General features: G+C 32.2%; 1 protein-coding gene across 2 annotated transcripts; it reads left to right on the top strand.

Annotated features, from left to right (window-relative positions):
* The first annotated feature begins 753 nt into the window (after positions 1–753).
* LOC134688425 (perlucin-like protein) lies at positions 754–13,407 on the top strand. 2 transcript variants are annotated; one of them, XM_063549131.1, is made up of 5 exons: positions 754–1,004; positions 1,441–1,532; positions 8,813–8,894; positions 10,976–11,199; positions 13,290–13,407. In XM_063549131.1, exons 1-5 carry the CDS (start codon positions 833–835, stop codon positions 13,326–13,328), a joined length of 609 nt encoding a protein of 202 aa, XP_063405201.1. In that variant the 5' UTR covers positions 754–832; the 3' UTR covers positions 13,329–13,407. The 2 variants fall into 2 exon arrangements, with proteins under 2 accessions (XP_063405201.1, XP_063405202.1); XM_063549132.1 differs by lacking the exons at positions 754–1,004; positions 1,441–1,532 and adding exons at positions 7,741–7,994; positions 8,351–8,442.
* Positions 13,408–18,847: the final 5,440 nt, after the last annotated feature.

Here is an 18,847-nt window from a genome sequence, read left to right as displayed (position 1 = left end):
GGTCTCACCCAGTTTTATGTATATTTAATTGGTATTCTTCACGAATCAAAAATCGATTTTGGTTTTGGTTCAACTTTAATCACAAATAAATGTCTTATTTGTACGCTTTGCACACCAAATAAGCATGTATTTGATCTATTTGTATGTTGTTTCTTACTTTTCAATAGATTTTCCTTTTCGAATGACAGTCAATATTTCAAGCCATTGATCTCAGTCGATCCCTTATACAAGCCAGACAAACAAATTGTAGTCAATGTAAATGGTTTCTCGTGCTGAAGATGCATGAAATGTTTTTTCACTAAACTGTAGAAACCATTCAATAAATCGTATGAATGAATAAGCGTACAATGGAAAAAGTGTATTCGTAATTAGAAATTGTATCTAGATCGGTCGTGTATTGTTCAACGAAATAATTAATTGATAAATCAAAGATCAATTTTGACAACTTTTAAAAAATAAACATCAAACTGCTTAGCACTGAAAAAACCTCGTCTATTGTGATTTGGAATCGTCTCAGAAAATAAAAGGTTTTATAAATAACACTGCTGAGTTGAAAATTTTATTTTGAATTTATTTTCAGCTATGCGTTAAACTTTCAGGTCATAAATATCAATTTTTTGTAATCATAAACCTACACTGTAGCGTGAACACAACACAAAAACAACACATGTTACTCAAGTTTGAAAGGTTCTAGCATTACAGACAACAAAAGCGATATTTGTAATCGCATATATACGTATTCTTACCATAACAATAATAATCACTCGTTGCCTTATAATATATATAACAACCTGTTTGATATTGTTAGTTATACAAACATACATAGCCGAAAATGTTGGCCGTTTATTTGATAGCTGTGGTAATCTGCCTGTCCGAGGCAGAAAAATGTTTTCAGGATAAGGAGGCAAAACTCATGAACGGAATAAAAGCGTCCTTAAAAACGATGCAAGAAAACATGAAAGGTGTACATCAAATGGTAGAGAAACTTGAAGTTTATCTCAGAGGTAAGGTTTTCAATTACAACAGCTTTACAGACAAAGTATATCTTTGTAAGTTTTATCAACAAAATAATCGAGATTTGGTTTAAGTTAATCTACTGAATAAAAAACAACAATTTAATTGTATCTTTTCATTTAAACATTTAACAGTAATATTTCTTTCCACTAAAACATCTTTAAAAACAACAAGAACACAAACTATAAAAATACAGTTTTATCCGGAAACCAATGCATATATGACTTAATTAGCCGACAAAAACGCTTGGTAAATAGTCATTTTACTATGAAGTTATGACAACAAAGTTTTGAACCGAAAGATAAATACAGTATACTCAGTAAATTGAAAAAGGTAGTCTTATTGTTAATAACAGTAATAACTTAAGAAAACCAACAATAATGCTACCAAAGGCTTTTTTTCAAAATATTTATTATGCATTTGCAGAAAAATCCAATATTTGCAAAAAAGGATGGAAAGAATATAAAGATCATTGCTACAAATATCAAAATGACAAAAAGTCATGGCGGATGGCAGAGGTAATGTAGAATCTATTTACGCTCAATCTTATACATGTATTTCTAATTTCTTTTAATTAAATTCTGTGTGATGATATAGCATTTTTGTAAACGCGCTTCTAATGCATTCTTATTCATAAAAAATCCTTTTGTTGCTAATAAATATGATTTTCCAAATAAAACTTAGAAGATGGGGGATGTAATTGACATGTTGAACCAAAAAATAAAAGATTTTAAGATACCAAAAAACTCCTATAGTATTTATTTGTAGAACTTACTGATTAAATAAATGAAATTGTTGTGATCTTGTAGAATTAATAATGGAAAATCTTATCGACTCTATCAAAGATTAACTTTTGGAACCTATTTCAATGTTGTGTGTATATAAATATAAAAGTATAGCTATTTCATTTACAGAAGCAGTGTCGGACAATGGGAGCGTATCTGGTTAAGATAGAAGATGTTTCAGAACACAATTGGATTGTGCAAAATATAAAAGGTATAATATCATGTAGCTAAATTTTAAAATTTTAAAGTGATTGACTAATTGATACAACTTATATAATTTTGAAGAATTTCCCAACGTTTTGCAAGAACAGGGCTCATGCACTGATCATAGAATAACTGCCAGCGTTTGTCCTTATTCCATACTAGCACACCCGTCTTAACTGCATGGTTCATGGTACATAAACTGTACAATAAAGTTATTCTCAATAGATCTTTAGTGCTTTGCTTAAATTTGAGACATATTGGCAATTGATTGGCAAGACTGTCTGTTGGAATAAAAAAAAAGAATTCCATTATTCAAACGTGTTTAAAAATACCAAATGTTTGTGTTCTCTTCAAATGTCTTTGAAGCAATTTAAGAGGAGAACTATAATAGTGTGTTTTTTTGTAAAGTAGTGATAGAGAATGTTAAATTTTTACTTTTATTTAGAAAACAAAGTCAGTGACACAATTTGTTCTTTTTATTTTTTCAAAGTATATAAACAAGTCTACCTTATTTTTTCATTTCAAACTTTTGTTTCTTCTTATTCATCAAAAAGTGTTCCACACAATACATATATGTAGCTTGAAAAAAGCCTGTGTTCATACACTATATTTGAGAAAATAAATACATAATTATGATCTACCTTAAGTGTTAAAGTATTTAACAATGCAAGTATTTTATTTCGTTGCCTAGCTATATAGCAAAACATAATTAGACATGCTTGGTTGTGCTACAAGTACTGTTTCCCTATTGGTGTCCATTTTTTGGCCATTATACTATTTTGTATTTGTGTTGAGTTACAGAACCATGCGTCATATGTATTGTGTATTAAAATTGCATAATACTATAAGTTTATTTATAGTTATTCAATTCAAATCATTTTAGGTGGCTTCGCTCTGAACTTTGGTATAAATGGAATGATTTTCCATGTTCTTCTACTAACTCCTACGTATGTGAAAGTCAACAGGTAATTGTGATCTTCTTCAGTATTCGCACATTTGGGGATATAGACCGCTACGATTGTGCAGGGGTTTTGATTACTTATGCGTGCATTCATTTTACAGGAAACGCGGATTAAGGAAAATGTTATTCGTAATAAATATGACAATAGTTAATAATTTTGAACAAATTTTTAAATGATTGAATTAAAAAAAATAAAGTGATCACGACGAATCCCGTAACAGGTTACGGCATTTCTGTAGCTTCATTCTGAAAATCTCATAGTAAAAAGTATTCTTTTTCTGATTTTAATAAATATTGATCGCTTTAGTAGATGCTTTAAGTAAGTTTGTAAAGTTGCATCTAGGCACAAACATGGAATTTCGTGTGTCCGTATCAGTAGAACACTTAAGTCAGAGGATATTTTATGGCGATGCGTCGTTAAGAATTTGAAAGTCAGGATAGAACTGATAAGCATTCAACAGTCATTCTGCATGTCTACTGTGAACATTCACATGCCTGTTTCCGAATCTATAAAACTTCACTTCAATTTTTTTCGTTCATTGTCTATTCCCTTGTTTGTTTTCATTTGTCTTTTGATTGGTTAAGCCATTTCGATTGATATTTATAGTGTGTCTTTACATGTGATGTAACACTATTGTTTCAGGTAAGGATGCAGGTTGGTAAAACTCTAGTATAACTTATAAACCCATTGCATTTGTGTGTACCTGTCCTATGTCAGGAACCTGATATTCAGTGGTTGTCGTTTGTTGATGTGGTTCATAAATGTTTCTCGTTTTTATATAGATTATACCGTTGTTTTTTCTTTCGAATGGTTTTAAACTAGCATTTATCGCTTGATGTTCGGTGTGAGCCAAGGCGCCGTGTTGAAGACCGTTTTTGACCTATAATGGTTTAAATTATGACTTGGATGGAGAATTGTGTCATTGGCACTCAAACCACATATTCTTATATCTATTTATTATGATTGAGATCCCTCGTCCATCTCCTCGTTAGTGACCTAAGACAACCGGACGGGGTACATGTACTTGTAAATAGTCAAATACATAAATGATAGTTAAATGAAATTTCTTTTCGAGCAAAAATAATTGTAAAAAAATGAATTCGCAGTATCACTTTAACTTCTTTTGTCAGCTCATTTAAATTTGCTAGCAGAATGCAGTCACTAAATGCAACAACGAATTTATCGGTCGAGAGAAGCAACTGAATTTAAGGTTTCAAGGAGACTGAAAACTTTCATATCTGTTTTTATACGCCTGTCAAAATTTTGACGGGACGTATTATGGTATACAAATGTCCGGTGTCCGTCCGTCCGTCCGTCCGTCCGTCTGTCTGTCTGTCTGTCTGTCCGTCTGTTTGTCCGGCGTAAACATGTCGCACCCTAACTTGAGAACGACTTATCTAAATTTCATGAAACTTAATATAGTTGTTTTTATGATGATCAAAATATCTGTATACTTTTTGGTGAAAATAAGATTTAAACTTTTTGAGTTACGGCACTTTGTAACTAAAACAGGGGTGTGGTTTTTTTTCACATGTCGCGCCGTATCTCAAAAACGATTTATGATTATTGCTTAAAACTTAACACACTTCTTAGTTATATTAATCTAAAGATCTGTATACTTTTTGGTGATGATTCAAAATTTAATTTTTGAGTTATTGAGTATTTTGTAAAAAAGGGGGAGGTTTTTTTTACATGTCGTGATGTATCTCAAAAACGATTTATGATTATTGCTTAAAACTTTACACACTTCTTTGTTATATTAATCTAATGATCTTTTTGGTGATGACTCAAAATTTAATTTTAGTGATATTTGTAAAAAAAACCAGGGGGAGGGGGTTCACATGTCCCGCCATGTCTCAAAAGCAATAAATGGTAATTGCTTAAAACTTTCTCAGAAACTATTTATGATTATTGCATAAAACTTCCACACAAGACGTCGGGCGTATCATGTGCTCATGGCGCAGCTGTTTATTTGATTTGTTACCGTGTCTTACAAATTAAAGATGAGTGGAATAAAAAAAACTTACACTGCTTCATGTTTGTTGGCCAAAATTAAGGCACAAAAATAGCAAGATGACGGTCATGTGATCTCATCAATGACTGTTAACTTCTTTCATTGTATACAAGTGGCGTAAAAGAAACATTAACCAATCAATCGTGGCGAAGTCGATAACTTAGCGAAAAATTAATGAAAAATGCAATAATAAATAGCTGTCAAAAAAAAATGGTAGTCTTAACGAGCAGAAAATTGATTTATTTTGGTCCAACGAAAAACACAAATCAATATTTTATTGGTAAACATTGAACAGCAACCAACCATGTATTTGATCGATTTGTATATTTTCGGCATGGATGAAACAATATTCAGCACGAGTACATAGTTAAGTCATTTATGAAGCCTTATACAATTTTTAAGTCATGCTAACATATTCCTCAAAAAGAATGATGTACTAAGAATGATTGGGATATTTACATTTGGTCACTCCTGACCTGATGACACTTTCTTAAGTGTGGAGCCCATATGGCTTTGTGCCGAAATAATTAAAAGGAACAAGTACTAGAATTCACCCTTGAGGTTGAGGAGACGTCGTTCTGAAATTTCTTTTAGTGGCACATAAGTATCACATTTTTTGTCGCGCTAATCAAAAACTGTCAATAATCGTTTTTTTTTCATCTCTCTGATCAAAATATATTTTCATTCGTAAAGGATGGGAATATTTAAAATGAGGGCATTACAACTGAACATTTTGGATACTGTTTTTCTGAATCGAGTACACACCTCATTCTTTAATATAATCTATGAGGCTCTGAACGTTGAGTGAGTCTGCAAGTTTGTTTGAACAATTTATATTAAAGAAGTTATAATACTAGCGATATATACTTCTATTGATTTTTTCCTTAAGAAAATATCCTTTATCTTCATGTATGGCAGTGTTTGAAAAACAATTGTAACTATTGTCGTGTACCCATTGTACACGTCTCCGCGTACGAACGAGAAGCAGTCAGAACGAGAGCATCATAGATAGAAAACTTAATAACATGTCGAATAAAGATATGAGTATGAATTTTATGTATATACTGTAATTTATTTACGATTTTAGATGCATTATACTTGACAATCTCAACGTAAATAGTACATACCATAATTAATGTTAAATACAGTTTCCAGTTTAGAAAAGGTGTGTCAGATTTGATTGATACTCTCAGCACGACGCAGTTGAGCAACCCCACCTCTTTTTTGTTTAGGTAACTTGTATTTTATTTTGATTTTGATTTTCTACATTACGAATAAAAAAAAATCTTCTGTCTCTAGCGTCTCTCAGTATCGAGGACCTAAAAATTACTCCACAAATTAATCATTAGTCGTATAACTTCAAAAAAGGGGGTTGCATTTTTCTAACAAACCCTGATCCTCGAAATCGTTCCAATTTTTTAGCCGCCTAATCTGTTCGACGGAGCATCCGTTTCGAGGGAAGGGAACTTTTCTTGATTGCTAGGGGGACCTACAAAAAACCACAATGTATCTTTCGGAGATATTGTAGCAGACTTCTAGAATAATATCAATCTGCTGTCTCCTGTTCGTATTGATCCAGTTAATCAGACAAAGCAACGAATATGAAAAAAAAATCCAAGAATGATTGCCGATCGGGTGTAGGAAAGAGATGCAGAAATATGGTATATATAAGAACGCACACGGCATTGCCCAACATGACATATATAGTATTATCAGTGAACTATAGGGGTGTCTATCTCATTGGTTGGATAGGAACAGTTATTAGGCAATTGCACCAGAACAGCACAAAATATCCAGCCCATATAATGCATAAAAAGACACCGCTTTTACATGTACACAAAAGACAAAAGCATGTAGTGTAAAATTATTCACAATCTTAACTATAATAAACGCGCGTCTGGCGTACTAAATTTTAATCCTGGTACCTTTGATAACTATTAGATAGTAAAGATACGAATACATTAAAGAGACAACAATAGTTCACCGCATGATCTCAAGTGTATATGGACCAATCTCTTAGTAAAAACAAACCTGCCGTTCTGAAAGGCCTGCTTTGTCAATTTAAAAGAATTTCAAATACGTTTGAGCACTAATGGTCAATCAACGAACAGTCCTATGGCTATTTCATGGCTTACAAACAGCAAGATGGTGGGGATGGGTTTCTTCCTTTTCCTGTTAAAGAAAGGTTAGTCACAAAATGTAAAAAAAAGTTTACTTAAACAGAGGTTTACACTTATATTGGGACCCTGCAGTATGAATTGTTTTCATTTAAAATGGCACGCTTATAAAACTATGTTTTTTTTCCTGACAAGAACTGGACGCGATAGTCGCCAAGGAAAGGGATATTTTTCGGTGCTATAAGCAGTTTAAGTGGGGCCCGGACAATATTTTCCAAAACATCCTTGTGAATTTGAAAACAAATATTCTAGATAAGGAAGGGCCGGACCCCTTGGACCCTCTTTTAAACCTGTCTCTGGCAATACGCACTCTATTATGCATAAATAATGATCTTGTCAATTTCCGTAGGCAAGGTGTGTACTACTTGTTCGTTGTTGTTTGTATAGGGAAAATATACACTTATCACAGTTCTTCAATACGAAGCGTGTAAGTTTTTGGTCTTATTAAAAATGAGTATTTAGTGTTTTAAGCATGTATCATCATTATTTGGTGCATATTTTACCTCTGTTAAGTTTTAATTAAGGTTGGGGCTTAATCATTATTTATACAAATCTGCCTGGTACGTAAACGTCGATCCGTGCACGTATCCGGATACGTGATTAATGCAAATGCTCTAATAAAAACCTGTTTAATATTGTTGTTTATTCAAACATACATAGCCGGAAATGTTGGCCGTGTATTTGATAGCTGTAGTAATCTGCATGTCCGAGGCAGAAATATGTTTTCAGGAAAAAGAGGCAAACCTCATCAACGAAATAAAAGCGTCTTTAAATAAGATGCAAGAGAACATGAAAGGTGTACATCAAATGGTAGAAAAACTTGAGGTTAATATCAAAGGTAAGGTTTTTCAATTACAACATTACAGACAAAATATATATTTTTAAAGTTTGATCAACAAAATAATCGAAATTTGATTGAACTTAATCTACGAAATAAAAACTATAAAAATACAGTTTTATCAGGAAATCTATGCATATATGACTCAATTTACCGTAAAAACACTTGATAAAAAGATTGTTTTAAGGAAATTAAGACAACACAGTTTTGAACTGAAAATAAATTCAATGTTTTGGGTAAATTGAAAATTGTGGTCTAATTGTTAAAAGAGTAATATCTAAAGAAAAAAAAAAAAAAAAAAAAAAACAACAATGCTACCAAAAGCTATTTTCAAAATAATAATTATGCATTTGCAGAAAAATCCAACATTTGCAATAAAGGATGAAAAGAATATAAAGATCATTGTTACATATATCAAAAAGACAAAAAGTCATGGCGGATGGCAGAGGTAAAGTTGAGTCTATTAACATTCAATCTTACATGTATATTTTTCATCTTTTTTATTGGAATTATGTGTGATGAAATAGCATATTTGTTAACGCGATTCTAATGAATTATTATTCAAAACTCCCTTTTGTTGCTTATAAATATGATTTCATACATAGAAATAAGATCATGGGGTATGATTGAAAACAAAGGTTATAAAATATGAGAATTCTATTTGGTTTACTTACTGATTCAAATTAAAGTGATTGTTGTGATCTTTTGGAATTAGTATTGGAAAATCTAATCGACTTTATAAACAATGATCTGTTAGAACCTGTTTGTTTCAATGTTGTGTGTATAGATATATAAAAAGTGTACTTTTTTATTTACAGGAGCAGTGTCGAACAATGGGAGGGTATCTTGTTAAGATAGAAGATGTTTCAGAACACAATTGGGTAGTGACAAATATAAAAGGTATGCTATTATTATACAGCTAAAAATTTAAAATTGATTAGATATAAACTTATTTTAAAACTTATATAATTTTGAAGAATGTTTTGCTAGTACAGGGATCATTTAATGCGAATAGCATATCTGTTCCCGTTTGTCCTTATGCAATACTAGTACACCCATTTTAACTGCAAATCGAATAATGGTGGTATACAGTTAATCTACCCTAAACCATGCTCTTATCAAAGAAGATGTCAGCTAAAAGATATAAAACTTCATCATCAGTATCAAATGCAAGATAGCGACTAATTGTAGTAAGTTCCTCATTTGATTTAGTTGTTTTCAATAAATGTATAGTCTTTTTCTTAAGGTGGTATGGGAGTCTAAAATAAAAATGATAGAATTTGTTCATACTTTGTCAAAATGTAGTATCTATTGATACATGTTCAAAAATATTATAAAAATGATAGGTCACCGCGCATTTTCTCAAGTTACAGGTTGTGACAAAATGACAAATTTTGTATGGATTATACAGGAAAAAACAATATTTTGTGATTAGAAACTAAACGAAATGATAGAATTGTAAAATAAATTAGGAAAAGATAGCTTTCAGACAATGCTTTGAGAATATCAAAAGAAAAGATGTGGTCACCATGCGTTTTTTCCGGCTAAAAGACAAAATAGGAAAATTTCATGTAGAGTCCTTCAGAAAATGCACTGTTTTAGAGTTACCTCCCCTTAAAATGCAAATTTGAAAATATAAAAAAATAACCAAAAATGATATACACTTGTAAAAATATAAATATTTCTAAGTTACATTCTTACAAATTGGTTCTTTTAAATGAAAATTCACCTAAATATCTGCATTCCTGCATCAAATTTTGCTAACATGATAGAAAATATGGACCTTAGATTCTCTGTTTTTTACAATCCAAGATGGCGAAAGACACCCATACAACCTTAAATCTGAAAATTTGGAGACAGATTGGCAGTTGATTGGCAAGACTGTTTGTTGAAATAAAGGAAAACAAGAATATGACAGTTGTTATCCGTTCCTGTGATGTGCTTGAGCTTTTGATTTTGCCATTTGCTTAGGGACTTTCCGTATTTCCTCGGAGTTCAGTATTTTTGTGATTTTACTTTTCCTGTTCAACACTGCGGTCGACTTTCAACTTATTGTACTGTCTTAACATGTTTTACTGATTTGTTTTTCTAGATCTATATTCATTTTAAAATTTATGAAAGAAGTGATTGCTAATCAATCAACAACAAATCAAAATAGCCCAATCAATCTATCATAATGAGGAACTTACTACAATTAGTTGCTATCTTGCATGCATTTGATACTGATGATGAAGTTTGACATCTTTTAGCTGACATCTTTTAGCTGACATATCATTTGATCACAACATGGTATAGGGTGAATTTACTGTATACTGCCATCTTGGATTTAGTTGTTCTCAATAGATCTAAAGTCCTTTTCTTAAATCTGAAAATTTTGAGGCAGATTGGCAATTGATTGGCAAGACTGTTTGCTGGAATAAAGAAAAACAAACAATGTATTGCATTATTCAGACCGTTCTACAAATACCAAATACCAAATGTGTGAGTCTTTTTGAATCAAATTGAAATTTTTGCTATTAAAGGGTTAATAACTAGGATAGGTTTTTTTTTTTTTATAAAAATGAATGATAGAACAAATTTCCCTTTTTTACTTAATAATATTTATATTGAATATATTTTTAGCTTGAAAATAGCACGGTGATCCATTCTTTTTGAATTTTGAAAAAATATATGGACATAAAATCATTCTGTTAAAGTAAAAGAACACTCTATTTGAGGAAATCCGTACCGATTATCTACCTTAAGTGTTGAAGTATTTTGCAATGTAAGTAAACATTGTTTTGATTGTTTCATATATATCTTCGCCGTTTAAAAAGAACGAGACACGGTTGGTTGTGCTACAAATACTATTGTCCTATTGGTGTAAATTTTTGGATGTTTATACTATTGTGTATATGTATTTCGTTACCGAACCATGCGTAAGGTATATTGTGTATAAAACTTAAATGAATACGATCAGTTTATCCTTAAACATATTTTAGATGGCAATCTTGGTTCAACATGGATAGGAGCTTCAGATGTTGGGAAGCAAGACTGGAGATGGGCATTCGACCTATCTAAGGTTAAATATAGCCTTTGGAACCCTGGTCAACCCGATAACGGCGGAAATGTTGAAGGTTGCTTGGAGCTTCGCTCTGTATTTGGGTATAAATGGAATGACTTTCCATGTTCTTCTACTAACTCCTACGTATGTGAAAGTCAACAGGTAATTCTAATCATCATCAGTATTCGCACATTTGGGGATTAAGAACGCTTACGTCTGTGCAGAGGTTTTGATTACATTCGATTGCATTTATTTAACAGCTAACACGGGTACATTTGTAAAGAATGAAGGTAATCCGTAACAAATATGACAATACTTAATAATTGTCAACATATTTGTAAATAATTGAATTAAAAACAAAAATATATAAAGTGATCATGAGAAATCCCGTAACAGCTAACGGCATATATGTAGCTTAATTCTGAATATTTCCGAGTAAAAAGTATTATTTTTTCTGATTTTAATAAATATTGATCGCTTGAGTAGATGATTTAAGTAAGTTTGTAAAGTTGCGTTATGGCACATACATGGAGTTTCTTGTGAGCGTATCAGTAGAACACGTAAGTTAGATGATATTTCATGGCTATGCGCGGTAAAGAATTGCAAAGGCAGGATAGAAACTGATCAACATTGATAAGTCATTCTGAACGGTAATTGTGAACATCATCTGTACATAATTCTAGGATTGAGTTCCTGTCACGGACTATTCATGATTGAAATCCCTCGTGTATCTTCTCGTTAGTTAGCAAGGTACTTAGACAAACTTAGACAAACGGAAGGGATACCTGTACTTCTAAATAGTTAAATACACGAATTAAAGTTATGAATTTAAAAAATATAAGCTACCTGCATTTACTTGTATTAACCGGGGTTAACCTGTAAGATACATGCTCTCAAATAAAATCAAAAGCTGCGCGCATATGTAATAAATGTTTTCGTGCAATAATAATGCACCGCAAGACATTCAGTTTATTTTGGTTCTAGTATTGAACAAATATTTGATGAATATTTGATGACATAAATGTTGGTTATTTATTCCTCATTCGACCTATGTTTGAACATTATTGGATGACAATGATGAGTTTAGTTTTAGCTAAACTTTATACATTAAAGTCATAAGAAACCTGAAATTAAAAAAAAAAATATGCATATATATATATATATATATGTTTTTTATAACTAAATGGATAGTTTTCATTATACAACTCATGTACATATATTTTTTTCTGACGAAAATTCTTTAATTTGTTCACATTTAGAAGAAGTGTACCTATTTTTAATATGCATTGTGACCTGAGCGTAACACTCTTCGTAAAAATCCGGTGATTACAATACGCATGGATCTGTCATTAAAATAAACAATTATCTGATTTTACATGTTAAACACGTGTCAATACCCAAGCTTTTTGTTATTTGTTTACTATACATATATGTATATGGTGATAATCGGTAAACGTCGGCTTCAAAACACGGCGTTTAATAAGCAGCCATATTTGTTAAATCATAACAGACAGAGAGAAAACAAATTGACGATTAAACGATATATTTGCGTAAGAAATAAGAAGTTCGTGCACAGAGGACTAAGTTTATGATATATACATGCATTGGTTCAAGAATTGGATAAACATTATTTTTCACCACTCACTCGTTTCATATGACTTTAATAACGTCTAATGATAAGAAAATCGTCAAAGTACTTTGTCGCCAACAAATCTGTTACACATGTGGTTTCAAACAATAAAAAATTGCTAATGTCCCCATCTACAACATTCATTCACAAATGTTGACAGACATAATGATAATAATGATATACTGCGGATTTATTATTAATCGTTGGATACCAGAGATCGACAAAACCACGAAATCAATTATTAATGAAAATGCAAGTTTAATTCAATCCAAAAAAATTGTTCCACGAAAAAAAATGAATTAACAGTATCACTTTTAACTGGTGCTTGCAAGGTTTACTCTATGTCAGCTCATTTAACGTTGCTAGCAGAATGCAGTCACCAACGAAAACAACAAAATTATCGGTCAAGAGAGGCAACTGAGTTTAATGTGTACAAGCATGTTGAAAACTTTAATATCTCTACACATGTTCCTCTTCCTGATTTGTTGACGCGTCTTACAAAGAAGAGTGAAATAATTAAAAACTACACTACTTCATGTAAACGATGTTTGTTGGCCCAAATAAAGGCACCAGTAGTTGTTTATTTTAATCACAGTAATCAGCTAAATTTGTATACTTTCAGGGAGTATTATGTCTGCCGTATTCCAAATTCAGGAGATAAACCTCAAATGAATGCTACCAGAGATTAACGAAGCATTTCTGTCTGATATATTTCTTATATGTATTAAACTTAAAATATATTTCATTTTGTTAAAGTTTTGAACTCTTTAAATTAAAAAAACAAAATAGATGATACGAAGATGGTACACATAATGACAAGGGACAAAAACAAAACAACAATAAAAAAAATAAAATAAACAAAAACAGACAATCACAATAACATGAAAAAAGAGAAAATAGAAACAATTAGCTAAAGGCATTCCGAATAGTAGGTTTTAAAAGGCCCCGGAACGAGACACATAACGTCCTAATTTATGTACAAACAACAAACGGAAATCAAATATAACATATAGCAACAAACGACAACCTTAACTTAATTACGAGATCCTGATTTAGGACAATGATAAACAAATTGTGTCGGTTTAAACATGTTTTCCTTGTGACAAATCCACCAAATTACATGAAACAGTGGTGTGACAGAAAAATATGAGAACAAACTTTAAAATAGATCAGTTGAAAAGGGCTTAACTCAGCAAATCGACTCAAACAAAACACACGATAACCCCAAAATACAAAACCAAGAGCAAAGTAACTGAAAGCTGTTTCGAATTCAAAACTCATAGCAATATTTAATCAAAACGTTACCTTTGGTCATGTTGACTTATTTGTAGATCTTACGTTGCTACATATTATTGCTGTTTACAGTTTATCTCTATCTATAATAATATTCAAGATTATAACAAACAAAAAATGCAAAATATCCTTAAATTACCAATTCAGGGGCAGCAACCCAACAAATTTCAGGGCAGATAGATCTTAATCTGATAAACATTATTTTATCCCATGTCAGATTTGCTCTAAATGCTTCAGTTTCAAAGATATAACCCAAAAACTGCATTTTATCCCTATGTTCTATTTTTAGCCATGTCGGCCATGTTGGTTGGCAGACAAGGTCAACGGACACTTTTTTTAAACTATGTACCCTAGAGATAATTGAGGCCAAGTTTGGTTAAATTTGGCATAGTAGTTTCAGAGGAGACGATTTTTGTAAAAGTTAACGGACGACGACGACGACGATCGACGGATGACGGACGACGACGATGGACGACAGACGACGCCAAGTGATAAGAAAAGCTCACTTAGCCATCGGCTAAGTGAGATAATAGTTATAATGATAATAATAATTATAATAATGATAATAATAATAATAATAATAATAATAATAATAATAATAATAATTATAATAATAATAATAATAATACAGTACTTATCTTAAAACATATTCGTATTTTCTTTTGTACAAAAATTACACACATACGCAAAGGTAACGTGTAGTATGATGTTAATTAGTTGTAAGCTAGTTTAATTCAAATAAAAGATATTTAAAGACACCGCTGTATAGCAATGACAGATGATATCTCTGACAAAGCAGTTCAACTCTTCGGTTAAACCGACTCATCAGTAGTTTAAAACATAGGAATAAAATTGAAAATGGAAATTGGGAATGTGTCAAAGAGACAACAACCCGATCAAAGAGCAGACAACAGCCGAAGACAACCAATGGGTCTTTAATGCAGCGAGAAAATCACACAACGGGGGCGTGCTTCAGCTGGCCCCTAAACAAAAATGAATACTAGTTCAGTGATAATGGACGTCATTCTAAACTCCGAAATATACACAAGAAATTAAAATTAAAAATCATACAAGAATAACAAAGGCCCGAGGCTCCTGACTTGGGACAGGCGCAAAAATACGGCGGGGTCAAACATGTTTTGTGAGATCTCAACCCTCCCCCTATACCTCTAGCCAATGAAAAAAACCCACACAACAATACGCACAGTAAAACTCAGTTCAAAAGAAGTCCGAGTCCGATGTCAGAATAGGTTACAAAAGAAACTACACAAAATGACAATGATACACAAATTAGCAAAGAACTACTAGCAGTTACTGACATGCCAGCTTCAGACCTCAATTAAACAGATTGAAAGATTATGTCTTCATCATATAAATATCAAGTACAATTCCTTCCGGTAGGGGTTTAGTATTATACTATCATAAAATATATGAGAATGACATCACCGGTATCATGCCAACAACTGGTTTTAGAATAAATGTGATATTTTCGATGCAAAGACCCTATAAGTGAATCAATATTAAAGCCAAAATATGCAATCTTTAACGACCTGACAACAGTCTCGTAACTATATCCCTTCTCAATTAGTCTGTTTAAACATTTAAAAGTTTTATTACCTATGAGGTGAATGCCGACATGTTTGGGCTTTGTAAATAATATAACCATAAAAAGAGCTTGGTTAACAGATAATGTCTGCCGTTGTTTTTTGAAATAGAAATTAGGTCCGAAATATTTGTATGATTGGTTCGGAATGTTCTTTGATTGCGATGTTTTTCTACGCCTATGAGAACGGTTTTTACGAACAGTTTTAGAAACTATATCCAAAATGTTAACAGAATCGGTTCTTGATATATTACCAATTCCAATGATATTATCATTAAGACCGAGAGGATAGACTGTCTGTAATGTTTTAATTCAATGTTATTCAATTATTTTCCGTGATCGTACAAACTTTGAATGAGATTCACCAGGCTGCTTGTTTACTACTTCTAATGGTTGAACTGTTAAATATTTAATAGGATGATTGTGCTTCTTAAGGTGTTGATAAATGATACTTTTGAATTTATTTGGTCTTTTTAAACGAAAAAGGTGTTCTTGCGTGCGTTTGGATAAATAGCGTCCACTTTCACCTACGTACTGAATACCGCATCCCGGTTTGTTTCATGTGAGTAAATAGATAATACTGTATGTTTTTCAAGTTATATCAGTTTCAAATTTAAGGAAAATGTGCGACCATTAAATGTGGACCTTACCGTATTGTTGGTGGAAAGACGGGGACATGTAAGGCATTTTTTGGCATGATACTTATCGTTAGAATGGTAACCACGATTTTTATTGTTAAAAATGTAAGAGATGGTAATATTTTTAGATAAGCGATTTTGAAGATTGAGACGTGTAGGTACCCTTTGAACGAGTATAGCATTTAAATTTTTTTTCATTTCTAAGCTTCATTTTTGTTTTTTTGGTAAGTGAATTTTATTTGAAAGGAGCAAAGACTTGCGTCCAGAATATGAACCAGCACACAAAGAATTAAATAACGTAAAAATGATAAAACTGTTCGGCTAAAGACGTCAAATGCTATCCGTCATAAAGTACCCGACAAAATATATAAACTACAAAAACAGAGGACAAAACAAAAGACAGGGGTATATCAGGGTAGCGACTGACGTCTGAAAAATAGATAGAATGGGGCTGAATGTTGAAATATTAATTGTTGATAAAGATTCCTAAAGTAATGAACATAGAGAAGTTCTCGTTCGGACACACACTCCATTATCTAGTATATCATAAGAGCATAAACCTGAAGCACGGGGAGGCACTCTACTATCTCCACACGGCACTAAAGACAAACTCTGTAAAAAATAAAATAGAGAATGGAAATGGGGTATGTGTCAAAGAGACAACAACCCGACCAAAGAGCAGACAACAGCCGAAGGCCACCAATGGGTCTTCGATGCAGCGAGAAACTCCCACACCGGAAGGCGTGCTTCAGCTGGCCCTAAAACAAAAACGTTTACTAGTTCACTGATAATGAACGTCATACTAAACTCCGAAATATACACAAGAAACTAAAATTAACAATCATACAAGAATAACAAAGGCCAGAGGCTCCTGACTTGGGACAGGCGCAACAATGCGGCGGGTTAATCATCTAAACTAACTAGAAAAAATTGAATACATGTTCATTTTTTTATTATTGAATTCTTGGGTTGAACATATGTCCGAGAGAATTTTTCTAGTTAGTTTATGTTTTGAAGCGATCAAAAAAGTACAGAAAACAAACATAATCCCCCAAAAAATAAATATTATCGTCTGGTTGGTTTAAATTAATTAAGTCAGTTCACATCGTTTAACCAAAAATGCAGGTAGCATGTTTAAGCAAAATGTCAATGAAATCCAGAGACAGCAGTCTTTCCTCAGCCCACAAACATATAAGAAACAAGACGTTTAGCTATCGTTGTTCAATTTGTGTTCACTATTTCCAGTTTCATTACTGATCGTTTGTTTTATTTTTACCGATAGTCATATTGCACCAATCCCCTTTCTGCCAAGAGTCGATGGAACATTTGCATTCTGTGGACGCGGGAACGGTCCCTGCCACTGTTGTTATTTAGGTGGAGAATCACCAGAGTAAGACCCGTTTTGTTGACGAGTAGCTGATACACACTGTCAACAAATCATGTAATACAGTGTCAGGAATATAAAGCTGATTGTCTTAGGCGAATGGCACATTTAGCTATTTATGATTTAAAAACAAATTAAATCAGATTACCAGTCACTAAAGTTGTACTTTATTGTATTTGTATGTTTCTATACTATATAAAGGGACATAACACAACTTAAATGCATATAAATGATAAAATATAGACTTTCTTTTATATAACCCGCTTTTGATTCCGGATTCTAAATTTTTTGGACATTTTTCCATTTCTGTGGTTGGTCATTCATATACTCGGTCACATAAAAACAACTTAAAGAATTAAAATCTAGCTTTTTAAATTACAATCGGTACAATCAAGGGGAAATTTACTGTTTTGTGTTTTATTTTCCTGATAAAATCATCGAAAAACATTAAACATTAAACTCCCCCCCCCCCCCCCCCCAATTTCAATGATTATATTTTTAATTTTACTTCTTTTGGTTGCTCTTACTTGACAGAATAAAAGGATGTCCTACCCACAATTAGGTTACATGTCTACAAAATATATAATCCAATATCAAAAGTCGGTATTATGAAATACTCTATTGGGTACGAGTTGGTAGGAATATGAGTTGGTAACTATTTGGTACGAGTTGGTGAAGGTACGAGTTGACATTGATCTACAGTGGCCTCGTGCAGAATATAGAGAAACTATTTCATTCTCAATTTGTAAAACGTTTTGAATTGTAAAACTTAATTAAGAATTTGCATGTTAACATTAATAAGTTACATTTCACAATTAAAACTAGAAGCTCTAAAGACCCTGTGTCGCTCACCTTGGTCTATGTGAATATTAAAAAAAAGAAGCAGATGGATTAATGACAAAATTGTGTTTTGGTGATGGTGATGTGTTTGTACATCTTACTTTACTGAACATTCTTGCTGCTTACAATTATCTCTATCTATATTGTACTTGGCCCAGTAGTTTCAGTGGAAAATATTAGTAAAAATTTACAAATTTTAAGAAAATTGTTAAAAATTGACTATAAAGGACAATAACTCCTTAGGACCATTTCGGTCATGTTGGCTTATTTGTAAATCTTACGTTGCTGAACATTATTGCTGTCTACAGTTTATCTTTATCTATAATAATATTCAAAATAATAACCAAGAACAGTAAAATTTCCTTAAAATTATCAATTTAGGCGGCAGCAACCCAACAACGGGTTGTCCGATTCATCTGAAA

This window comes from Mytilus trossulus, chromosome 10, assembly GCF_036588685.1.
Source record: "Mytilus trossulus isolate FHL-02 chromosome 10, PNRI_Mtr1.1.1.hap1, whole genome shotgun sequence".
Lineage (NCBI taxonomy): Eukaryota > Metazoa > Mollusca > Bivalvia > Mytilida > Mytilidae > Mytilus > Mytilus trossulus.
Note: the sequence above shows the minus strand (reverse complement) of the source record. Positions and strands in the feature narration are given on the sequence as shown.